We start from the raw sequence: 26,310 nt of genomic DNA, 5'->3' as shown, positions 1-26,310 counted from the left end.
CAACAGGAAGCTTCATCACAGGAGCAAAACAACCACATTTACATGCGCCTCAGATAGAGGTAAAGCCAAATAACCTTAAAGTCTAATCGTTTCGAAAAGTGATGTACGCAGCAGCAGGAAACTTCAGAGCAACAGTTGAAATGAACTCATTTTTCAAAGTAGAGGCGATAGTTTGAGTCTTTGCAGCAGGAAGTGATGAATCAAAACGTCACATGTTTGAGCTGTCAAAGCTCCAGCTATCTGTACTTTTATAACAACGATCAGAAAAAGATCAGATTCATTTAGATGTAGTGTAATTTGTAAGCGCGCCTGTTAAACGACTTTATCAGAAAGGCACACCAACATTAGCTTGATTATCAGCGCCTCTCATGTTATAAGTTGCTATGGCTCTCTTTTATACTCTTTTTTTGTGCTTGTAACAGCTGCCAAAAATGAAAACTGACTGACAAACACTGTCAAACACTGAGCAGTGAAGCTCCAGCCTCCTTGCTCATGAACTGAACAGGTGCTTTTTCTAATTTTCGTTGGCAGCGAGGTTGGCTGACTTGTTAACCTTGCCGGTTAGGAGGATATTGAAATAACCACAATAGAAGAGAATTCTGGGTTTGATATCAATAATGTTTCTCAGATAACTCCCACTTTGACTTACATGGTGAACGCCCTTTGCTAACGGTCACCTTAATCATATTTCAGCGAGATCAATAAAGAAACACCTGGGCGGGTGAGCCTTTTTAAATGCCAAAGATGAACCGAGCAAAAGAAAAGATCGAAACTGACAGAAAGACAGACAAACAACTCTTCCGTCTCCTAACAAATTGGTAGCAGGAGATATCTCTGCTGAGCCTAAGTCTCGGTGTCCACTGGGAATGCCTCTGTAGAGCGCCGCTTTCCTATTCTCTTTTCTTGTGATAGAAGAGATGAGTTTCCCTGACAGCTTGGCATGTTTTTAAGCCTTCAGAGCTGAGCGCTAGAAGTTCAAAATCGCAACCAGGAGCCATAAAAAGTGCATCTCTCGTAGCATCTGTTTAGTGATGGTGTCTAATAAAAAAATAAAAAATAACAAAAAACAAAAAAAACAGAGGCATGTGTTGACACAAAGGCTAATACACAAATATTCAGCCTCTGAAGTGGATAATGGTGGATGATTACAGGCCCACTCACTTCTTGGGTCTGTGCATGCCGTCTGATGCCCAGCAGTTATATGGCACGGCTACCTTGCATTCGTTTCCTCTTCTCCGTCATGCTCTTCCCCTCTGTTTTGTTCTCTGTCTGTCAGCTCTGCCGCCCTCCAACCCTTCAGCCTTTGTGTTTTGCTCTCCCCAAGGCATCCCTCTTTCATTTTGCATCTCTTTGTCTCCATCTGTCTCCCTGCATCCTGTCTCCTTCAGCTCCAGCCCCCCTCCCGCTCCATTTGTCTCTCGCTCAAACCCTCCTTTTATTTATTCGCCCCTGTTTTATTTCCTGCCTTAAAAAGTGTGTGTGTGTGTGTGTGTGTTTCTCTCTCGTTGCAGTGGTCCTATGGATTCTACCTCACTCATAACCAGGGCCAGAGCGGCTTTGAGTTCTTCTTCAAGACCAAAGAGCTGAAAAAGAAGTGGCTGGAGCAGTTTGGCATGGCCATGTGAGTGTGTTTTGTCAGTGAGTGTGTGACTTCATGCGTGACAGTGTGATAAGAGTGTGTCTTTTTGCCTCAGCTGCATTTTGTCACAGCATCAAAGAGCACAATTCGCCCGTCCGGTTATTCAAGTCAGGCTGCTCGAAGATTTATGAGGGCCAGGAGACAAAAGGATGAGCAGATTAGAGGTTGGACTCTTAAAAAAACTTGATCTGGTCTGAAAAAAGCACTAAAATGCAGAAAAGAAAACCTTTTAAAACCCTTTTTTTTCAAATATATATAAACATTTCATACTTCATACTCAGAGGAGTAGTGTCACTGGTGTTAGTGTCAGTGTCAGATGCATTCAGTTAAACTGCATCAACCAGTCCACATCCTGAACAGGATCCAAATTCATTTAAGCCGACAAACTGCTGCCAAGAGCGACAGCGGAATGATAACATCACACTTGCAGAGCCAAGAGAGACGAATAACTGACCAATTGTCTTTGTCTGTCTTTGATGGTTTTCAATAAAAAATAAAAAAAAAGTCCAGACATATTTCACTGGGTGTAGTGTAACAGTAACTTTGGTGGATACATCTAGATATTAATACTACTATAGACACCAGCACAGTTTAAAAAAAAAGCTCTAGTAGATGAAGTGTTGTGAAGATTTGACTTGTTAGAGGACAGAGGTATATCTCCTGTGTGGCTGTTTTTTAACCCTTTGAACTCTGCAATAGCTATCTATCATAGTATTTATTTTTTTATTTTAGACCAATTTAAAGAGGATCATGTAAACAATAATCTGCTCTGTTTTCATAGCCTCAAAATGAACCCTGATGATGTCATACTAATGTTGTCAGGGTAACACCAGCTTGTTCTTGGTGACAGCACTTTTTTTACCTGAAGTTTAAAACAGACTGAAGGTTTGGAGTTAAAACCTGTACGTCTGTTAGGAAAGGTCTAACAAACTACACCGTTGAGTTGCATTGTGGGAAATGTATGTTTAAGTATTTTAATGTAAATGTCAGTATGTCTCGCCCTCTGTTGATTCAATTTTGACTGCTCTTTTATACATATATCTCTGTGAGGTCGCCTGACGTTATCATAGCACAAGATTAAACTGATGAAGTAAACCTTTAAAAGTGTAATATGGAAGAAATGGCCACCTGTCAGATTCATTCTCAAATAAACAGGGGGCAGCATATCACCTGAGTAACTGCTAACTGCTGCTAACTGTAGCTGCTCTTAGCTTGTCAGCTCAGTGAGCCGTGAAGCTAGCGGTTCTGACTGGGAGCTCAGGACCAGGAAAGTGTTAAGTTTACACTAACAGCACAAGAGCTTGGACCAGGACAGCTAACAGCTAGCATCATGATGAACATGTTGAAAAAAGTGAATAATGAAAAGGAAAAAAAAAGAATGAGCAAAAACATTATTTTCAACCTCCAAAGGAAAGCAACATACTTTAAGTGTGATGGAGGGGATTAGGACGATGAAGCGCTCGGTGATGTGAGAAAAACGAACGGCGTCTGGGGCGGAATTAACGAGCATCACGAATAGAGAGGCACTGCAAGATGATCACAGGTCCCCTGCAGTAATGCCAGGTAACTGAAATGTTTTCTCACACGCTGCCTAGCTGAAATGTAGCCACCACGAGGGGTGCGTCGACACGCCGCTTCAGGAGCAGAAAGCGAGAAGGCAAAGACAAACTGTTGCTTAAGCTGCAGTGAGTGAGCGCTCCATTCATCACAATAAGGATTCATCAGGCAACGTTACAGTTCAAGCAGCTACCATGGAGCGCAAACGTGATCTGTAGAAAGTTGTGGCGGGAGGGTTTAATAGCTTCAGTCCAGTCATCTTCTCCATGTCAAGTCAAAAGAAAAAGGAAAGTTCATGAGATTTTTTTCATATGAACACACCATAGCAACATAGTCATTATCTGTCAATGTGATTATCTTGTCAGTGCAATTTTTAGAAAATAACAATCTCCAGTACTAAGCTGATACACTGGTTGACCCCAGTAAAGAGGAGAGGACGCCGCCAAAGCTCTGTTTCTGTTTCCTCCATCTTAAGCGCCGCGTGCCCTATATTCTAGAGAACATGTCGTAGCGCATCGGTTTGACTAATTATTGAAAAAGTAGCACCTGTGCATGTCAAGCAAAACGGCTTGCGGAGCAATGTCATCATGCGGAGCTGTTGAAACGGTGAGAAAACAAAAGGAAAGACCTCTTACGATTTGAAATAAACATTTGCGCCACAGGCAAACTTGGGTAAATCCTCTCTTTTTCCCCCTTTCTCTCTCACACACATAATGTACGCACACACATCAATCGCGCACACACATGCATCCATGTCCCAGGGGGGCAGAGAAACCCTCCTGTGTTCATTTCAAGCAGACCTCGCCTGTCTACTTGCAATTCTGTCCTTCCCACTTCAAAGAACTGTATCAGTGAAATGTTCCTGAGTTTGTTGGCTGCAAGAAGAACACTTTTGCCCTTTAAATTGACGGGCTCATCTTTAACTTCTGCTACAACTCACTATAGGGGTCAGTGTTTAATTTACAGCTTGGTCTAACTGGTCTTCTTCCATTTTATGGAATAGGTGTGTTCAAGGGCTCTTACGTACTGAGCACACACAGCACAATATTGTCAGCGTTTACCGATGTATGATAGAGGGAGCTTTACATGCTGATCCTGGACGTCAAGACCATCATCTAATGGGTTTTTATTGAGTAGCACACGTCGTGTTATTGACATGTAGTAAATCAAGTGCAATGAGCAGAGACTGTATGGAAAACTCTGTGGTGCATTCAAGGACACACCGACGCTCGAAATTGAGCTGACACTGCACTCTGAATGCAAGAAAAAAGCAGTTCTGCATTCTTCTTTTCTGCCTTGATTATTTCTTGTCCTCTGGATTTGTGATTTTCTGACTCAAGTCGGTTGATGAGTGCAGTACTGTCTGGCACCGTCAGCTCATAAGCAGGATGTTGTTTTGAGTCTCATCTTGAACTGCATTAGCATGTGATCCTGTCATGCTCTCAGGCAAGGAACCAGTGTAAACAGCAACGGAATGTTAAAGGCAATGAAAATGCAAACGGAGGGAAGTGCAGACCGTGAAAATAAAAACCCTGTCACACAGCTCTTCTCCCATTCAGTGCTAATGTAATCACCTCACTGAGCATATTGATCTACAGTCTTGAGCCCAGTTCTCATGGGAATAGTGTTACCTGGGGAACTCTAGTTAAATGTAATTGCAGAGGATGTCTGTCATTTTAGTCCTGTGTGATTCTGCCATGTCCAGAACTTAAAGTATTGGAAAGTTGTACCACATATTACCTGCAAACCAAACACGGAGGTCATGTGGTCATATTAAATAAAGGGTTGTATTTCTCTTCAAACCTCCATTTTCTGTTGTTGGACAACTGAGCAAGCAACGGTTCCCAATGTGTTTAACCGCAGCCAACAGCTGTGCTGTAATATGGGCTAAATTGTTCTTTTATAGTAATGACAGAGCAGGTCAGTTGCAACACAAGCTTGTCATATTCAAGTCCAGCCACAGAGCATCTTCTACTTGATCTAAATGATGTCCAAATGCGTGTTTATGCTTCGAACACATGAAGACGGAGAGAAAATCAACGCTAAACTATGTTAATAATGTGGCTGCTGCAGAACAGAGAGTAGTCACACTGAGCCTTGACATCATATTCAGGAGATAGTGCCAGTGAGTGCAAGTGAAATAGAGACCTCAATTATCCCAGGCAAATGCGCCACACGAAACACTGATGTTGGGGTTTAATCTCCTTATCACACGAGGTGTCCTGATAATACAGCCCCGTACAATAAGTCTGACAACCACCTCATCTTCTTTTAGGTAATACTCTCGACAAAATGCCATGATTTCTCTTAATGGATACACATAAATGACCAGGAATACAAAACAGACAATATTACAATGATCCTTTCAGAATGCTCTCATCTTTAACCATCAGTCAGTAAAATAGTTCATGTAATGATAATGAATTTGTGGTCATTTGTAAAAGGTGAGAATACTCATGTTAACTTCAGTGATGAAAAAACAGAATCATTAAAGAAATAAACAGCACTAACATTTGCATAAGTGGCATGCTTACTTAAAAAAATATGCAACAGAGCGAAGGTTTGATTATTTGGTCAGATGTTCTCAGTCTAATGACATTTCATAGAAACAACAGTCCTAACAGCAGATTTCATAGCCTTTTTTAAAAATCTGTTTTTAGCGACCTAATGTTTGTTGCTTTTCTGTTTTAGATCCAACATTCATCCCGAGAACGCCAACAGCAACTTCCACGAGTTTAGAATGCACACCTTCGAAAGGATCACCTCCTGCTACTCTTGCCACATGCTGCTGAGGTGAGAGGCCAGTTATTATTCTCTCTCTCTCACACACACACACACACACACACACACACTGGAAGCAGCACACAAATCTCTTCAAGGCTATCGTCAAACATAAAGACTGAGGGATGAGATGTGGACCCTCTTCCTTCAAGCAACCATCGGGACTCCTTTGAAAGACCTCCGCTCCTTCCTCTTCCTCTCCGGTGTACCCTAACAATCTATTCGTCACTTTCCTTTTACTCCTCTCTTCCTCTGCACATGTGCCTTCCCCGACACAAAGTTTCTTTTGAAATTCGCTGAATGGTATCCCCGAGGAGGAGCGCGCCTCATGGTCTTTCTCACATCGGGAACGACTGAGTGGTTTTACCTACCGAGGACGGCAAAGAAAAATGTCTGTCACACTTCAGCACTTCTTCAAGGCGATGGACGGGGGAAAGGGGACAAGGTTATTGCACTGTGAATATACAGAGCCGGGCGCCGAAATTCACCCGACGTTTTTTTTTTTTTTTTTCTCAGGATAAGATATAAGAAAAACAAGAATAATGCAGAGAAGGTTTCGAGAAGCCTCTGAAATGCAGTGTTTGATTATTATTTTCGGATGTTGCTTTGTTATTTCTCCAGCTCGTCTGTAGATGGTGATTGTTCCTTAGGGCGGTGTCATTATGACAACTGATATTGATATCGATATGTTATTCTGGGGGTATATGACACTATTTTATAAATCCTACAACAAAAAGAAACTTCCAAACACCATTTTTATGTGGGGAAGAATATGAAAACACCACATCTTATATATCTAATCTCATCTATTGTGTGCTTTAAAATTGAAAACGCTCAGAAGACATATCACGCTTTATGATGGCATTAACAAGAGCACGGGCTCGCTGAGGCATTACATGATTAATCAGGCATCGTGCAGCATCCAAATACTCAGTTAAGTGTCTCGGAGAAGTTTGTATACCGAAAATATTTCCTTTCATGTGATTTCATAAGAATCCTGAAGGTTTCACAAGAGTGGCGTCCTGTTGGTTCAAATCATGTTCAGACACACGTCTCCCAGTGCAACACACACCCCGCGGTTCTGAAGTGAGCAAAAAATAAAATAAAATAACAGTGTGTACCTGCACTTTAACTCCACGCGAGGTTTCTCAAAGAGGTTAAACAGACGATTAGCTGGAGAGCAGAGCAAAGCAGTCTTTACTTTCATGTCATTTTAATTAGGGCCTCTGAGATGGTTATGCAAATAGACAAAAAAAAAAAAAAACACAGAACGACACACTGCTGCTTCCATCGTGCACGTGCGTGCGCATTGTTTATACCAGAAAGTCAGTGTCTTGTTTTTCCGTCTTTATCAGATATGAGCTGGTACATTTTTCTGGGTTAACTACCTGCCGCACCTGATTTGGACTTGGTAGAAAAGTTTTCAGTTCTGGCTGGCGTCCTGGTGCTGCTGAGCTGCCTGAGGTGGAACAGCCTGGATTCGGAATCCAGCCCTCGACTGTGGAGACCTCCAAGACAGACCCATATCTGAACTGAGATTGTGCTGGGTACACAAATAGTGGATTAATTGCATACGATTTATCTTACCTGATAACAGTGATCAAACCTCGTCTGGGGGGTTCCAACACAACCACTTAAAGAGTACCAGGTGTAGACGGGATCAACCTGGGGGCCGGTGGAATAGCAAAGATCTCGATTGGCTCTCGAGAGGCTGTTGAGCTGCAATCTGATTGGATTCTTGCAGTCTTTTCTTTCCTAAAAAAACCCAAACATTTTAAGTTTGTTTATTTAACATGGCATCAAGTAATATCAGTAAGTACAGTTGTTTAGGAGGTATGATGTGTTCACCATCCTCTCAGGGTACATTAGCGTTCCAACTAGGGCTGTCACGAAATCCGATTTTCACTACATTAATATTGAGGCAGTGCAAATTCATGGTAACAATATTATCACCATATCTCTAAAAAATGACCATAAAAATCAAATAGAGCTTTGATTTTGTTTACTGTGTGTTTTGACATCAGTGCATCATGGGCTTAGAGCCAGCCCTTGGTTATGATTGGTTCAAAGAGCGTTTTTAACTTACAACAGGATGAGAACTGATGCAGGACAGATGTTAGGATACACCATTTTGGGACTTAGGAAAACTTAAAGAGATGTTCTGTAGGTTTCCCTCCTATGATTTCAGAAAATGTGGCAACCTGTTGACTGCCACTTGGATCCAAGCATTACAGCATTCTGTTTGTGATATTGATGAACAACTATTACTATGTGTGCAATCCAAGCAAAGCGTGTAATGACTTTTCCCTGTTCTCTGTCTGCAGGGGCATCTTTTACCAGGGCTACCTTTGCTCCAAATGCGGTTTAGGTGCCCATAAAGAATGCCTCGGCCGCTTTGGCTGCTGTGGAAAAACAGGTAACACATCGCTGCTTTACACACACAAACACGGCCAAAGTCTCCCACTTTATTGCACGGCCTCTTATCAGTCTAGTCTGCAGCAAGTCTGCTCTTAACAATTTGTCATCGAGCTAAATTCTTTCAAGGGACATATGAAATCTAATTGTACGAACGCAATAGCACTTTTCTAGCAGCGTGAGCATGATGACAGATGATACACAATGGTGCATGACCCTGATGCATGAGTGTCTGATGTGACTAATTATGTGTTCGAGGGAGATTCGTTGCACTGCGATGAAAAGACGCCACACAGGGACTTTCTGACAAGGATCGCACCGAGCGGAATAGAGGAAAGCGGAGAGTTCGGCCCAAATAAATAAAAAAAAAACTTCCAAAAACGTGCCCTTATTTCTCCCAAAACAAGGTCATCCAAATATTGGATCAGTATTGCAGATATTCATTCAAACGCTCCCCCGCTTCCCTGGGTGGGTTTGACACTTCAGAGAACCTTAAAGGCAACTGTCACTGTGTATCATTGCACCGATCCCCAAAGCTTAATAGTAGTTTTACTGAGGAGTTTTAAGAAACTCCTGACTTTTTTATTATGCCCCTGTTGTGTATCTGTCACTCAGCTCCCTGTGCAGGAGCGCTGACAGCTCTGAAAGAATCGGAGGGAAAAAACTTCAGACGTGTGGAATGAAAGGAAGGTCTTCAGAAACCAGCTTAGCATGTCCTCTGCATGCGTGTGAGCGTGTGAGAGATGGAGAGCGCGAAGAGGTGAAAAAAACAAACCCCTCTTTTTATTTGTGGGGAAGTTCTTTTAGGTCTTGAAAGTGCACGCTCGTTTATTTTTTTTTCTCAGAGCACCGAAACGCTGCACGCTGTTTTTTTTTTTTTTTTTTTAAAGCCATGCGAGCACAGCCTGCACCTGTAACACTTGCGTGCGCGTGTGTTCTATTCCCTGTGGCAAGCTGCCAGCTCCTGTTGGACCTGGCATCTGTCACGGCGCTATCAGGTTGCAAAGGCAATAACGCCACTGCCAGGCCCACCTGGGCACAGTGTGTACCTGAGTAGATTTGGGCAACACCGGCGGCTGCAGAGCTGGTGAAGACTGGGATGTCGGTTTGCATTCCCACCGTCATTACTCTGTGCAGTGCTCACCCTCTGCTGGCACACGAACATGCACCAGTATTTTCTAGAAGTCTTACAATTTCAGGAGCAGGGACGGGAGACGTTTTAATTTGTTACTCCCGTGACGTGTGCTTTTACCGCTTTCACGACCAATCAACACTGAACAACAGATTTTGCCAAAACACCTGCAGGGCTGCACAAACACATGATCATAGTAGAGGGTCATATACGTGTGTGTGCGCTTGTGTGAGTGTGTATTTATGTGTCAGAGATAAGACGTTGTTTACCTGCGTTTGTCTCTGTTATCAGCTCCCTTGACAGATGTTTGCGTAAGGGGTCAAAGTTCACTTGAGGAACAACAGTCCCACTGAGAGAAGTGTGTGTGTGTGTGTGTGTGTGTAGGTACTGTAGGTACAGCACATATATTTGTGGCTCTCTGACAGCCAGCATGTGCGTGAGTGTGGAGGTATGCTTATGCAATTGCTCTGTTTGTGCAGGTACAGGAACATGAGTGTGTGTGTGTGTGTGTGTGTGTGTGTGTGTGTGTGTGTGTGTACGCCAAAGGTGTGCGCTAGTGTGTGTCTTGGGGGTGTAACCTGTCCCTCAGGGAGCCAATGAAAGAAACTGGTGGAGCAAAAACCTCAGGTCTGCCTCCCCCCCCACACACACACATACACCACTTCCTTCCCTCTCCACCTCCCCCAGCCTCGTTACCTCCTCTATCCCCGGCTGTCAGGTAGTGGCAGCGCAGCAAAACAAAGCGAACCACGGTCAGACACGAGCGTCCGCCTTCTCCACTAATGAGGGAGTGTTGCCTTGTACCGACGAGTGTGTGCAAGTGTTTGCGTGCACCCGCTAACCCGTCATTCACTATGCCTGTTCTCAAACTTCTTTCAGATCCCGGCTCCGTCAGAACTCAGGTGAGCTGCTGCTGAGCGTGTGTCTGTGTGTGTGTGTGTGTGTGTGTGTCCGCGTTGATGCGTATACCGTCTGTGTCTGCCGCTCACCTCCTCTCCAAAGCTTTGCTGCACTTTGAAGACTGCTCTCTCCTGCAGCTATTTGCCAAGGAGACTCCAATTGACTTAACTCGCCGCAGCCTACCTGACGCGAGGAGAAAAAAAAACGGGCTTGTTTTTGCAGATTTTTTACCTCGAATTGTGTCTTTTTTTTATTTGTAAAACTGTTGTGTACTTTGCCGCTGCAGTTCTCACAAGCATCCCAGGGCAGGGAAATTACACTGAGCTTAGAACAGTTTACTTAAGGAGAAATGCCAATAACTGAGGCTAAAACTGCAACAAAACCGTCCCGTCGCAGAGGCTGGAACACGTAGCTGAGGTTGAAACTGACAAGTGTCCCCGTGGCCCCCCGAGTTGGTTTACGGTGTCGGGCTCTGTATAGTGACTAATGAGACGTGTTCTTTGTGAACTGAAAGGTGCCGAACACAAAGTCAAAGTACAAAATCCAAACTTTTTTTTTTTAAGCAGCAGAAACTTGTCCACCAGCTGCTCTGTAGAATCAAAAGGTAGAAGTAGCAGTATTAACAGCAGTAACAGTATTGTGTAGGGAGGCAGATAACACTCATTTTCATTGCTGATTAATCTGTTGGCTATTTTCTCCATTCACTAATTAGTTGTTGTCTATTAAATGTCAAAAAACGTGTGAAAAACACTCCAGTTTAAAACAGAATTTAAACTTTTTTTTCTCTTCCTCAAACTGATTAATTCATTATCAAAATAGCTGTTGATTGATGTAACAGCTGGCAACAAACCAGTTCGTTATTAGAGGTCTTCTTTTTTGGTTGTTAATACTGAATGTCACTGTCAGTTGTCCACATGTTTTTACCGAAATGAAAAAAATAAATAAATAAAAAATATCCGGATTTGCCCTTTCGAAATCACACCGGTTTTACTTTGACTCTAACTTCAGATATTTCTGCTGCAGCGGGACACGCAGTAGTCTGCCTGTGGTGTCTGCGCATGTGATGTTAATGCAGCGCTGTCCACGTTAGGCCCGCCGCCGCATGAGGTCTGTATAGAAGAGATAGAAGGCTGGGCTGGAATACTAACAGCGTGTGCAGCAATAGGAGGATGCATTCATATAGCGCCAGGCCGTGCATCCAAACATACCTCGCTTCTATAGGAGGGTAACTCATAACTGATTCAGTGGACTATAGGAAAAGCAGACGGGGATGTAGGTTACACTTAAATCATAGCAGCAATTCTTGTGCTTGCTAGTGATAGAGAAGTTGATAAAACGTTCCCTATTCATGTGAGTGTGCATTTGTGTGTGTGTGTGTGTGTGTGTGTGTGTGTGTGTGTGTGTGTGTCAGCGCTCTCCTGTTTTCGGTGTGTAACTTTCTCTCTGTCTGTTTACAGGGCAAAGATCGAGATCCAGGTGAGAAATTCAGAACACAACACCAGACTTCCTCCCCGCCTCGCACACATCCTCCTCTCCCTCCAGTGCAGTCTGTTCTCTCCATGCTGGCAGTTGTTTATATGCAGAGACAATGCTGCCTCAAAGACAAATGACCAGAGTTTGGTATATTGGTAATCCAGGCAACTGTTGAAATGTGCAAGTGCTCTACATCAGCTCGCTGCGATTTTCAGCTGACATCAGTTTGAAAAACGTTGCTTTCCCCTCACAAAACTGACTCACCAAGAACTGTGTGTTATTATTTAGATGATTCACACTTGACACAACATTTAATTGAGCTTCATGTTATAATAATGAAATCTTAAAAAAAACAACTTGAGGCTGTCACGCCTTTTATTTTACATTTGCAACCAGCACTTACTTTTGTGTTTATCATTATTGAGTAATCTGATGATTGTATTTCCAACTGATTGGTTAATCTACTAGCCTAAAGCAGCATTCATTAATCATCTGGGGAGCGCCGCCCTGCATGTTTTAGATGTCTCCTGCTGCTCTGCTGAGGCCTGCTAATGACCTTTTCAGTTGAATGTAAAAGTGTCTGAAGTTAAAATAAAAGTTAATCGAAAGAAAATTAATCACCCACTATTTTGATAACTGATGAGCAAAAACATCAAACTTTTTTTTTTCCAGCTTCTTGAATGAAAGGATTTTCAGCTTTATTTTGGTCATTTATGATGCAAACATTTAATAGTCTTAAAGTAAAGTAATTGTTAGTTCATAACCAGTTTCTAATAACATAAAGCAGAGAAAAAGGAGAAGAAAATCGTCTCAGTTTGAGAACAAGAAACAGTGACAGTAACAATGAATCAAAATGTTTGCAGTAGATTTTCTGCTGATCGACTAACCTAACCAGGAAGTACTGCTATGCTTATTGTACATCATCTATCAGGTTGTTTATTAAGCGTGGCCATAGCTTTGCATGAAGCGCTGTTGGCATGGCTTGCTTTCCTTCTGGTGTCAGAGGTTACCTGGCTCAGTCAGAGAGGAAGGTGCACCTGGGTAACTATTGCAACACCCGAGGCCTTGTAATATGAGATTATGACAGCTCATATAGATGGTTAAGATGATTCAAATCTAAACCAGAGCGGATTGAATGGCAAGGGACAGATGTGTTTACAGTAAAAGCATTAAATGCGGCCGTTGTGTTTCTGCCTCCCTCTTTCTGCAGCTCCCCGTCTCTCAATCCTTCTGCGACAGAATATGAATAACTCACGGCAGCCCCTCGAATTTCGCGTGCGTGTATGTGTGCGCCTACGCCACGCCGAGGCCCCTTTAATCTCTCATAAACCTGGCTTCAACACTCATTTTTTCCACCCTCCATCCATTATGCCGCAGAAAATCATTTCTGACTGAAGACGCATTAAAATCAATAGGCATTTGATTGCCCCGGCCCTCGGCGTTTCATAATATTTCGACGCTGCTCTCTTTGTCTGTTTTCAAAGGTGCACTAACACTTGGCTTGTCCTTGTGAGGATAGGAATGCAATTCATGCCCCCAAGACTCAATTCTCCATGGCCCTGTGTCTTTAGAAGTCCTATTGAGGCGGGCTAGCACATGTCAGGCTGCCTGCCTCAGTGCCGCAGCGCTGGAACAGAGCGTGAAAGAGAAGCAAGGCAGATATAGATGTATTAGCTTTCAATACAGTGTTGTTGACTTCTCTATTATTTGCCTTAAGCTCCAGCCTTTCTTCATGCTCACACTTGAATTCCGTCTTCTCACATTGTGTCGCCGAACAACACTATCGGCGCACAATGCACAGAGAGATATGCACATTTTGTTTCATTGTGTCGGGCATATGAGATATGAAGTTGGCGTTTGTTTGGCATGGGTGGATGGTTCATAATAGTCATATTATAATTCAATTTCACTGATTTCTTGGTCAATAATGGGATCAGCGATGGCCATTGTGCAGAATCAAAAGGCGCCGGCTGAGGTCATTCAAACAAACAAGTTCGGCTTGATTAGAATACGCGTCTTGTAGTGCCTGAATACGTCAAATTTACCAGGGGAGGACTTTTCTATGGTCAGGTCTTCCATTGTACATGTAGCTAAGAAAAAAGAAGGGAATTGATGATTGAGCCAATAACACCACCAGGAATATTATCCTGAAAACAACACAATTATTTTCCTGCATATTTATACGGTCAATGTCACGGGGGAACCAGTTTTAATCAAAGTTAGGACTTTGATTGAATTTTCCTCACTCGTTCCCCCCGGAGCAGCAGTGTCCACAGCGAAACGCACGTATCTTTTATCTAACAACCAGCCTCGCGCTGGACTGCTCTGCTGCTTATCTCTGATATGATAATAGTTCCAACTGATTTGCAAGGGCAGCACACCTGTGACAGGGGGTGTGTTTGTGTGCGTGTGCATGAGTGTGTGTACACATGTATACTCCCTCTCATTAGCACCTATAATGGGGGCCGTGAATAGTTTAGTGGAGCAAAGACGCACCTTTAGAATGGCAAACATTTTGACCCGAGGTCACACAGTACATGCGTTCCCAAACACAAAGATGTGTAGATGGACTCATACAGAGCCAGGCTCAAGCCAAAGAAGTCCTCTTTCACTCATATACATTGATTACAATGTGATTAATAGGGGCTTTGAGTTCAATTAAATTCACTTCTTTTCAAACCTGTGGTCCATTAAAAAAACACCTTTGTGGCACTTCTCATCTCACACTCTCATTTCTCATTTCACTTCTCATTTAGTCATGTTCAAACTACATAAAGCCCCTTTTTCTTTTTTTTTTTGCAAACAGCAAGCAGAAGCTAACTGTACGTCTCCTGCAGGTCTGCCCAAGATGCTGGTAACCAGGAACTACTTTGGCGTGCCGAGCCCTGCGTCTGGTCCGGCGCTCAGCATCCAGACGGGTGACATCATCGAATTAATCTGCGCCGACATTCACAGCCCCTGGTGGCAGGTCAGAGGTCACACTATCTCTTAATCGCAAGAAAAATGGGCGTACTGTATTTAAATCTCTTTATTTCCTGCACTGTCAGTCCATCTAACCCCTGTCCTGACCTCATATTCTGTAACAGGCCGAGGATGATTTATCAGTTAGTCAGCTCTGCGTTTTTATTAGAGGGCAGATCTGGTACAGACTGCGTGGTCCATTTTTTTACTTAATGGATTTTGCGCTAATGTCCTGTCTTTGAGCTAAATATATGTTCCAGTAGACATCATACTGTGAGATGGACATTTCATACAGGTGACTGTGTCAACGTATCATTCCAGTTGTGTTTGAGGAGCTGCATCTGAAAATAGAATTCTTAGTAACATGTAAACACCCACTGACAATTATGCACGCAGCACAGCATGTCTCATAAGGAAACTCCCACACACTGGAAATGTTCGTTTGCCTTACGAGAGCAATTACTGTTATGTGACAACACACGTGATTTAAAGAGGAAGAAAAAAAAAATAACAGCCGTTTTTCAATGTCACGCATAGTGTCGTAGCAGTCACTTCGAGAGGCTGAATAAAAGTCATCACATTAATTAAAGGGAGATTTTACTGGAGGCATTGTATTGACACACGGTTGTAAGATCAGACATGGAATGAGGAAACAAACAAATCTCACCATACTTGATACGAAACAGATAAAACAGACTCAGAATTCAATTAACCCTGTGTAACAGCTTAACCAGAGGCAGCTACAGCCCCACACTCAGCAAACATTCAATATCCATCACCTTTGCGGCCAGCAGACCGTAATCATTTCTGTGCTGGGGTTGCGTGACAAATAGAATCGATTGCTGTAATTTCATTTCATTCAACAGCAACCATCTGTTTACTCTGTCAATGTTACCAGCTGTAATCATTATCACACTCTTAGCGAGGACGCGGCAGAGAGCAGGGCATTCCACGAGGGCGTATGAAATGTCCTGATGTTGCAGGGATGTGACGGCTGATGGCCACAAAACCATCAAAATGGGCTTAGCTGCTAGCGCGCTACCTATGCCTCGGAGATTACGGCTGCGATTGGAGAACGCACCCCTCAAACGCCAGAGTGCAACACATGGGTGGTCTTGGACCCTCAATTAACCCCTGGAATCCTCAGAATATATTTTTCAAATCAAATCAACCCAGTCTGGCTTATACAGCACATGTGTAATCTATTGGTGCTACAGTTGCTGGCATGGCTGAAGCTCTGCAAACCAAAACTTAAGACAGAGCACATTAGATTCATTTATCAACAAGGAACTGATGACCATCTGCCAAATGTGTCTGTGGTTGCTCGCGGCGACCATGGATTACATGTGTTAAAAGGTCTGAATACTGGACTCAAAGATGGCACCCATTCACTTAAACAAAAAAAACAAAACAAAACGCAGAACCCAAAAAGTTTTCTAGCCTCTCCCATTGTGCATCCCACTGCATGTGTGACTTATACTGCATTCTGGTCAAAGTTCCAAACTCATTTCCAATGTCCAACCTAGAGGCGTTTCAGATGCATGATGCCAAAAGTAACACAAAAAACTTGGCTCACCTACTTGGAAACATATCTAAATACTTCATTTGTAGGCCTAATACAAATACTGTCATTTATAAATACATCATACCCCCTCCCAGTGGGTGCTGCCATTGTTGTGTGACATCAGACAACTGCTCCCTCATAAATACTTAGTTTTCAAGTGTGAATGCTGATTTTGTGTGGCGTTCCATTGTACTATTCTTGGAGTTTGGGAATTGTTTTGCTCTGAGTTGTCCGGAACACAGCTTTACTTCTTTTCCTGGTGGCCATATCAGTGCTTTCCCACTCCATCCATAGACTTTGGAATGCAAACAGGTAAAAGCTTTCTTGTACAAATGCAAATTAGAAAGTATTTCAAATGTCACAATAAAGAGCAATTCAAGGAGATGGTTAAACCGAAACATTAGACATGATTTAGGCTTAGCTCAAGCATAGTAAAAGCTCAGCTCAGACGGTTTTCAAAGTAAGGTCAAAACTGAAAACAGCAGTTTACAGATTGCTCATTCAGACATAAACAGGAGATGTACCTGTGTATTGCTTTATAATTTGGACATACAATGGCAGGAAAAGTGATTTTAAGTACTTCTAAAAAGGCAGTATAGCAGCATTGTATTTTTTACACAATGTAGAACTGTGTTCATTTAAGAGACTTTATTTTTTATTCACCCCTCAGGATATCAGACCAACCAACAACAACAATTTCATGTTGCAGTTAAAGCAACATTTCTGAATGTAAATGCACAAAAGTCTAAATGTTTTTCATTTCGGAGTCTCGCTTTCTTCGCAGCTCCGGAATCCGTGCCTGAGTTATTGTCCCGTATAAATCAAATATTTTGTCATCGCGCAGAACAAAAACAGCATCATCAGCCCACAGCGAATGAGTCAGAGAGAGGAAGATAACCACACTGTGGCCTCCAGAAAACCCCTATTTATATGGACTGAGTCTCTCCGGTGTTGATAAATCAAGGCGCTGAGCTTAAAGACTCATCACCACGGGAGGAATAAGGAACTCATCCTCTTTCCTTCTTCCTGCCAGCCATTATTTCAACAATAGTTAACTAGGGCTGTAAATTTACACCACTCTGTGTTACAAGCTAATTGTTCCTGAATTATGGAGACAGAGCCAGCCAGATGTACATAACGCAATTATCTCTCTGTGGTTACAGGGCAAAATCCTGTCGACGAAAGAGGTTGGCTTCTTTCCAAGCGACGCTGTGAAGCCTTGCCCATGTGTGAGTAGCATTTCCTTTCACTCGCCCGCTACTTCAGGGCCTGTTGTTGTAGCTCCAATATGACAACAGGTGTTTACTAGCAGCTCAGTGATATGAGGAAGATTTGGCTAGTGTGGTTTACCTGGCCAGGGAACAAAAACCCAGGCCATGGGGTTTTTTTATGTGAAGGAACAAGGACCTTGTGCCGTGAAATTCACTTTATCAAAAAGAGGCAAAGATACCTAATGAGGAACAAGTTATACTTTGTGCAGATTACGGTAAACTGAGAGGGCGGAGAAATGGTGTGCATTATGTTTTGGGCTTTTTTTGTTCTCCGTCTGTTGAAATCTCTCCACTGCTGAATTGTCATGTCCCATTCCATAAAATGAAATTCATACACTGCGTCCAGCTGCCTCAGGAAAATGAGCCTCTCCGTAGATAACAAACTGTTATCACCGTGTCTACACCGTTGTAAAGATAAGAGGAGCATTAAGCTGTTTTATTGGGGTTGTACAGTGTAAAAGCACCTGTTTTACAGACAAGCAAAACATCATCTCGAAAACAGAACGGCGGAGCTGCGAGAGTTTACTGTAAGGTTGCAACGAGGTTGGACGAAGGAAGGCTTGGTGAAAATAACAAAACCACATGTTTGCTCTTTGCTCCAGGTCCCGAAGCCCGTCGACTACTCCACTCAGACTTGGTATGCTCACAAAACATCTTTCTCACTCTGAATGTGTTTAAGCAATGGAGGTCAAGGTCTTCACACCCAGTACAGATAAATACACTTATCACACTGATTACGCAGTAATCGATGGCATGCGGACAGTCAGCAACTTCATGCTCTATTCCATAATAAGTTTTAGGTTGGTCAATTTAATGTCTTCCCTGCTGTTGTGTTGTAGGTTTGCGGGGCCAATGGAGAGGCTCCAGGCCGAGGCAGAGCTGATCAACAGGGTCAACAGCACCTATCTGGTCCGCCATCGCAGCAGAGAGTACACGGAGTACGCCATCAGTATAAAGTACGTCTGACAGGTCTATCAAGTCGTTCAAGGAAGATTATTGGTAGATTCCTCAATATAAAAAGGTGCAATATGTAGAAAATGAACCAAAAATGTGAAGAAATAAGAGTTTTGACATGTCAGAGATGACGTAATGTGTTGTAGGGATATTGATCGAAATTAGCATGCTAACCAGCTAGCACCTATCCAATATGTTTACTATTGTACTGCTTTCACTTTAACTTAATTATTGTTATTTAACTTAATTGTCTTGTGCTGGAAGCCGGTCGTTAGTGAAGTCCCATTTCTAAACTAATATTTGGCAACGTGATGAAGTCGCTCAAGAATGCGCATAAAGTCCCATCCTTTGGACTGTTGCTGAAAATCTTCACAAAGAAAATCCACAGTCCAGCAGCATTAAACAACTCAAACAAATCCACAGTCCTCTATAGGCAACCAGGACCGTTTTTATGTAACGTTACAACCTGCTCACATATGGCCAATCAGTAAGTCACTGATTCGTGTAAATTGCCACAAATTGTCACATAGATCCGCTTGAATGCCTCTTCCGCCACTGCTTATTTTCATGATCTTGTCTAACCATCTAAGAGGTTACTACCTGTGTTTGATAATACTGTACATTACTGAGTAAGAGTTATGGGTTTTCTTGGGGCCGGCTCTCAAGAATCGTCAGATTCGACCATCACTCGTTAACATGACAGAGCGGCCGCAGACAGAGAGAAAAACTGTCTGCTTGTTTCATCAGATGCCTTCAGCCAGACCACAGTATCGACGAGATGTAACTCCCGGCTGCGCTACACAGTTTGACGGGCCGATTTGTACTTCCCTTTCAAGATGACGTGCCTTTCTTTTGAGGCTGAGACTGTGGTCGACCACAGGGATGTGTGTGAAACTCACCGCACCAGATGCTAATCACGAAGCAGGGTCTCCATTAAGACACATGTAATAGTACTCACTGTGGTTTAACCTCAAACCCACAAAAACAATCTGTTATTACTTTAGCCATTTTAATCTTGGTTAAGCTTGGGGGTGCTACAGACCCTTCAGCTGCGTCAGAGCACACGCAGGCAGTGAAAAGAGACACGTCTTCTCTCACTGTTGAATCTCTGAGCTGGAACACTTTCCTCCGCGAGGAGCCAGTACGCTTCTCCGTGAGCAACGGAAATGTTCCACTGAAGTTCATTTAACTTGTTTCAGACTCATTTTCCCCCCTCGCAGAACAGGCCGCTCTCAGTGCCTTCAAGTTCCTTCTGCGCTGAAGTCTTAATTGCTTGTGTGCACACAGACAAGGTGCTCCGAGCAGAGCGGAGAACAACTGCTAGACTGTTCAAGGTTATTAAAACCTCCCCGTGGAACACAGAAGCAGGGTAAAAAAGAGAAGATATGATGTGGGAATGACGAAATTTTAAAAAAAGTATGACTCAACAATAGAAAGGCCCTCTGCCTCATTCCGTTATTCAGAGAAAAGCTGGCAGAGGATGTTAGATGATTGGGTCCAAATAGCCAAGAGAGTCCAGTTCTGTACAAAGTTAGCTCTGACATTTTAACTTAGAGTATGTCTCAAAAGTCAAAGCAGCTTCCTGAATAGATCTGGTCACACACAGTAGAGAGTGACTCTTCAAATTACAAAAAAAAAGTTCTAGTATTTTTTAAAATTGAAAAGTCTCTTGTGGAAGTCTCTATTTTCACATCATTACAAGTTATTTTTTTTAAGCAGCAATTTTGAGATTGGAAACTTTTCTTCGCTAGAATGTGCTACATTTCAATTTGTGATGGTGGGAGTGTTCCTGGAGAGGAACTTTGAAGTGGAGGGAAAAATGTTTTGCTGCTTTTTTTTTCCACAGTCAGCGTTGGTAATTGGCAGGGCATCACGCTGCCGTGCTGTTTAAATTCTCTGTCTGCTCGTGTCTGTTTGGGTCGATGCAATTTAGAATAGGGTAGGCCCCTTTTTTGGATACGTCCCCTCTTTACAATTTCGGCACGTAGGTTTGAGTAAGTTCTCCAAAGGTTCAATTAAGAAGACTTCTATTGAAAGAAGTCGAAGAAAAAAAGCATGAGTATATAAAGATTATAGCCACTTGGTGTAGAATTGAAACATTTCTATGTTTAGTGACCTCTAGTGGTAGTGTCACAGCAGCCCCTCTTCCAAACCAGGAGTATGAGAATAATCACAGATTGAGCAACGCTGAGCGATAGACGTTCTAGATTTCTGCACATCCATAACCCTTACTTCTGCAGCCTCAGAGCCCCATTAGCCGCCCTCTTAATGCAAACACAAGGATGTGGGTGGGAGGGTGCACATTTTCTCCTGACCATCCCATCATTCACGTGTCACAAACCTCTGGGACCCTATGCATTACAGCGATGGCGGCGCTCTCCGCAAGGGGCCAGGGGCCGGCCACCGATCGATGGCGGTGATCAGAGAGGGAAATTACACTCATAACTTATTCAATGGCCCACAGGTACAACAACGACGTGAAGCACATAAAGATCCTGACCAAGGAGGGCTGCTTCCACATCGCGGAGAACAAGAAGTTCAGGAGCATATTAGTGAGTCTTTTCAGCCCCTGTTTTTTTTTTTTTTTTAAACTCCACCACTGCAATTCATAAATAAATCATCGGGGTTCACTTAATGAGGTGTCAGAACCTGAATTTTATTTTAGCAGTGTGCACAAAAATAGCCATGATTAGAGACGTGTTTATACCGGCCTGAGGGCTTCACATTATAGATAAGTGCGGCACATATTGGGAAAGGTTCACCAAGTTGTTGTTTTTCTGTGTCTCTAATGTGCTAACCCTGCTAAAAAAAACCAACAGGCTTTTGGAGTATAATATTTGAATACTGGTGTGTGTCACGCTAACATTTTAATAACACATAAATCGGCACATTTTATTGGGTGAGAAAAACAGATGTTTTTTTTTTTCCACATCTCCAACATGTGAAAAGCCATATGTACCATGGTAACAGTGAGATTCAGTCTACAAGGATTTTCATCTGGCAGATGTCTTAATGATGTTCGCTGCATGTGTAGCATTTAGAAGAAGATACAAATAAAACATTGTTAAGGTGTTATTTATGTTTTTTTACAAATTGATTTTGCAGTGACCACAGCTACAAATTAGTGCATGTCCATTAGTTTACTTTTTCTTGTGTGTGTTAAATTTGTGTGTGTGTGTCCAGGAGCTGATTGAGTACTATAAACACCACTCCCTGAGAGAAGGCTTCAGGAGTCTGGACACCACGCTGCAGTTTCCTTACCGGGAACCGGAGAATGCTGCTATGCACCGCCTGAACCGGTCGGGCAGCAACAGTGAGTAGAAGTGAAGAGCCACCGTGATGGAAACTATCCGACACTATAACTCTGAAACACTGTTATACAGCAGTGGTTGCAAATAATGTTGCAACTGGACAATGTAAAAAAAAAAAAAAAAAAAACACTGACAAAGAATTAAAGATAAATGTCTCTAGAATAATAAATTCCTTCTAATTAGAATACTACAACAGTACTGCAGATGATACACAACACTTCAGACTCTAATGACCTTTAGAATACAGCAAACAATACAGTGGGACAGGAGCTAAATTACAAATAGGGCAACTCTTCATAAAATTATGATTAACAGTGGTTCTCGAACGCCTCCAATTAGTCTTTCTGTTCAGATTCGGAGTCATTAAAGGCACCCTGTGGAGTTTTTGATTACGTGTAGCACTATGTTTTGACAAGTAACAAATAACATAATTTTTTTATTCAGAGGGTAGCATTTAGCTTTTTGCATCTTGGCTTATGCTGCAAGTAATGATTATTTTATTATCATTATCCCGATCTCAAAAAAGTCTTCTCAAAACCCAAGTTGATGTCTTATAATTTATTTGTGTGCCCAACAGTCCAAACTCAACCATATTTGAATAATATTAAATACATAGTATGTAGAATTTCTGCAATTCAATACTGTATGTAAAAATTATCAGAACTTTCTTACATTTTTTGTTGTACTGTATTTAGATTATCCTAAACCTAGAGGAATACGCAATTTCCTTTAAGGTAAATCTTGTTTGATTTCTTGTTTGATCACCTTTAAACGTTCGACACTAAGCGCAATGTGAATAAAACATTGGTTTGTCTGTGAACATTTCTGCCTTGCTCACAACAGATGGATACAACAAAACTCCCATGATGATATTTATGTCTTTTTGTGTAGCGGCAGAAATGACATACTGTTTATTTAATCGATGATCCAAATAGTTCCTGATTAGGATAAATTACCTTAATTGACCGAGCAATTAATTGCATAATCTTTTCAGCTCTATCTGTGACACTGTAAACGATAGGCATGTGACAGTCTCACATGCTGTCAGCTGATCGGCACTTAGCTCAGCTCTTGGTAAAGCAGTGTGTGTGATCTGACACTCTGCTGATCATTCACTCCTTTCATTGCTAATAGTGTTTGTTTCCTGCAACATTCTGCTGTTACTGGAACCGCTGACGTCTCCCACCGCTGCTCCAGCTGCCTCCTCCGCTTTCTTACCCATCATCCTCACCAGCTCTCTCGCACACAGCTGTAATTCACCTGGGAGCGTCTTCACAGCCTTTAAAGAGTTAACAAGAGCTATTTGCAGTTAAAAAACAGTCCGGTCTCATCTGACGCTAATCTTTGTTGACTGAACTGTCAAGCGGTGGCTGGAGAATACATTAAGCATGTTATTAGATTCGATAAAACTCTCTGAACGTTTGCTGAAGATCAATCGATTTGAGTTTCAGGGAAGGAAGATGTCCTGGTAGAGACCTCAACGAGTTATCCAAAGTCATGAGTTTATATAATCTTTCTTTGTGACTTTTTGCACATTTTTTTTTACATGATTTCATGTTCAATTTTCACATAAAAGTCACAAAATAACACAATAGTCTCTATGATGGACATCGTATATGGCTGTACTACGTCACATCCATATGATAGTCATTATTACATCCTAAGAGATGTAATATTTCTTCAATAGATGTTATAATTCCTTTTATACATTAAACTGTTAATCTTAATGATGCTTAAAACAACAATAATTAAACATAATATGAAGGTTTAAACTTGTGAAATTTACATACATTTCATATTATTGCATTATTAAACCGTCACTTTAAGGTACAGCAAAGCCTTAACTAAGATTAATGGAATAATTCAGTGTTATTAAACCATCAATCAAGAGTCACTTTTATTACACAGGAGTCGGGTGTAATGTGAGGAGCTGAAAACACAAAGGCAGCACAAGCAAACTTTGTTCTGGTTGATGTTGTGTTGTGCCGTCTAGCAGTTGCCGGGGTGAAGTTTCGAGCTGTGTGATATTTTTCACCTGCGTAAGAATCAGCCATTTCTTCTCGTATAAACAAACCTGTCAACACCTCGAGACAAAGCAGCTGTTGTCACACTTTTCGGAGGAGCGCAGCTTCACTGGAATGCGATTACTTATGCATGCAGCTGCCGCTCCTCCTTAACTGTGTGACTTTGTCTGTCATTACACTAACTAACCTGATTCCTCTTGAAATTCAGGTGTTCGAGTGAGATTTTTTTTTATTTTTTATTTTTTTTACCCTTTCTGACTTGAGATTTAACAGATGTTGGGTGTGTAACTTTGATCTTTGTTTTTAATGAGGTGATGTTTGAGTTTGAAGTGAAGCAACAGATAAAAGAGAGCGGAGCATTGTCAAACTGCCAACTCAGGAATGAATATAGATAATTCACTGAAAATAAAACAGTATTTTCTTCTAATGTAATTTCGTTTCGAAACCCATTGTCTGAAGAGCAGAAAGGTGAACAAGTTCAAGAGGCTCCTGTTGGCTTTATTTTTATTGGCTTGGCTGATGATGTCAGCTGGGAATACGTTTGAAAAGCCGTCAAGAGGAGGTTGAAAGACTCGCGGTTATCTGTCTGCAACCTCCAAGACTGAAGAGCTGTTCGCTCTGCAAAAAGAAAAAGAAAAAAAAAATCCACGTTCACTCCACACAGGCTGAATGTTTCCTGCAATGCCAGAAGAGAAGGTATTAAACAGTGTGTGAGCTGGGCGAAGCATCATTGCCCATCAGTTGGTTAATGGAAAATATATGACTTCAGTGGGAGAATGAGATTTCAATTGAACCCTGTATGCCACTGCGTGCAATGGGAGGGTAAAGAAAGGAAGAGAAAAAAAAAAATAAAAAAAGTCCTGGCTCGCTGACGATCTTGTTCCACGTGGGAGAGATGTGAACAGATTGTACAGAGCTGTTTGCTTGTTCTTAGGCGAGGCCTGTTGTTCAGACGCTGCTTCAAATCACAAGACGAGACAGCTTCAGTCCAAATTTGTTTTGTTCCGGTGTGGTCCTCTGTCTCGTAGGCAGCCTCCTCCTCCTGGTGTGCACACTTCATTCTCTCTCTTTCACTTTTAAATGACTCTCTTGTTTTGATTCCTGTCTTCCTCGAGCACTGCTGGAAGACTGCTAATTAATGTTCATGCGTTTGTTGTATGCGTTTTGGACAGTTTTTGTGGAAAGGCAAAACTCTCTCATTCATAGTTACAACCGATATTCTAACTGCAATGGCAACAATGGGGCTGTTAACCCAAAATATAAATTAATTTGCGTCCGTGGAACACACTCATCTGACAGCGTGCGTGGGAGCCCTGGCTCTTGATTGGATTTTAGCTCATCCTCGCTCTCTCGTGTAATGATACAAGGCGTGTGTGTGTGTTTGCTCTTGATGTTCGTCTCTTCTATTAGTCAACCGGCTCACATTGTGTATTCCAGTGTGGTCCACAAATCAGATATAGCAAAAATGAAGCATGTAAAATGCAGCTGGTGTATTGGTGGCTGTTTGAAGTGGAGGGCGATCCCTCTTCATATTGCTTGTACCTAGACACCATTAGGGGTTGCTGAGCTGTCTCTCAGTGCGCTGATTAGTATTCATTTTAAAAACCACCGGAGCTCGGCTCTCCTTACTGCATATCAATAACCCCGGCCAGTTAACTTGCCAGGAGTATTGTTCGGGAGTGGCACATTTTTCACAAAGTTTTGGGCATTCGTCTGCCATTGTGCGGATTAGATCGTCTGTTCCAGGCGGCATAAAATGTGCAGGGTTGGGCTCAGAACTGTTTAAATGGGACTGTCCTGGGGCACAGTGTGAAACAAGGTAACACATTTTTACTCATTTGAAAAAAAACGTGCGCCACATTTGTAAAAATGTGTGACTACTCCAGCCACGGTTCTTGGCAATAATAAACTCTACAGGATAAATTCATTCAAGGTTTATTCAGTGAATAAGTGAATGCCAAACAAACAACTTTAAATAGTCTTTTAATAAATATTATCGATTGATAGTTGTTACTCCACGTAGTTTACATGAACAGAAAGATCCTGAAAAGTGGGCTCAGATATGTAGAAAACCTTCCAGTCCATCGTAACAAAACATGCAGACTTCAGGTGTGTCTCTTTGTGGTTGCACTGTGTATCTTGGTAGTTGTTTTGTTTCTTTTTGTAGTTATTTGGAGTTTTTTTGCGGTTGTTTTGGCCTTTGTGGTTGTTTAGCATCTCTTTCTCATTGTTTTTTCTTCCTTTGTGGTTGCTGTAGGTTTCTGGTTGTTTTATGCATCTCATTGTAGTTGTTTTGTTTCTTTTTGTAGTTGTTTTGTTTCTTTTTGT

The 26,310-nt window shown here is 42.1% G+C and overlaps 1 protein-coding gene across 1 annotated transcript in view; it reads left to right on the top strand.

Moving 5' to 3' along the window:
- The window catches only part of LOC119008483 (guanine nucleotide exchange factor VAV3), a 99,930-nt gene that overhangs the window by 62,502 nt on the left and 11,118 nt on the right, over positions 1-26,310 (top strand). The window contains exons 15-25 of the mRNA XM_037078829.1: positions 1,512-1,621; positions 5,888-5,989; positions 8,302-8,393; positions 10,404-10,426; positions 11,882-11,900; positions 14,735-14,865; positions 17,586-17,651; positions 18,296-18,330; positions 18,533-18,649; positions 21,112-21,199; positions 21,831-21,960. Of these exons, the coding sequence (XP_036934724.1) occupies positions 1,512-1,621; positions 5,888-5,989; positions 8,302-8,393; positions 10,404-10,426; positions 11,882-11,900; positions 14,735-14,865; positions 17,586-17,651; positions 18,296-18,330; positions 18,533-18,649; positions 21,112-21,199; positions 21,831-21,960 (913 nt within the window). The remainder of the gene's footprint in view (positions 1-1,511; positions 1,622-5,887; positions 5,990-8,301; positions 8,394-10,403; positions 10,427-11,881; positions 11,901-14,734; positions 14,866-17,585; positions 17,652-18,295; positions 18,331-18,532; positions 18,650-21,111; positions 21,200-21,830; positions 21,961-26,310) is intronic.

This window comes from Acanthopagrus latus, chromosome 19, assembly GCF_904848185.1.
Source record: "Acanthopagrus latus isolate v.2019 chromosome 19, fAcaLat1.1, whole genome shotgun sequence".
Classification (NCBI taxonomy): Eukaryota; Metazoa; Chordata; class Actinopteri; order Spariformes; family Sparidae; genus Acanthopagrus; species Acanthopagrus latus.
Note: the sequence above shows the minus strand (reverse complement) of the source record. Positions and strands in the feature narration are given on the sequence as shown.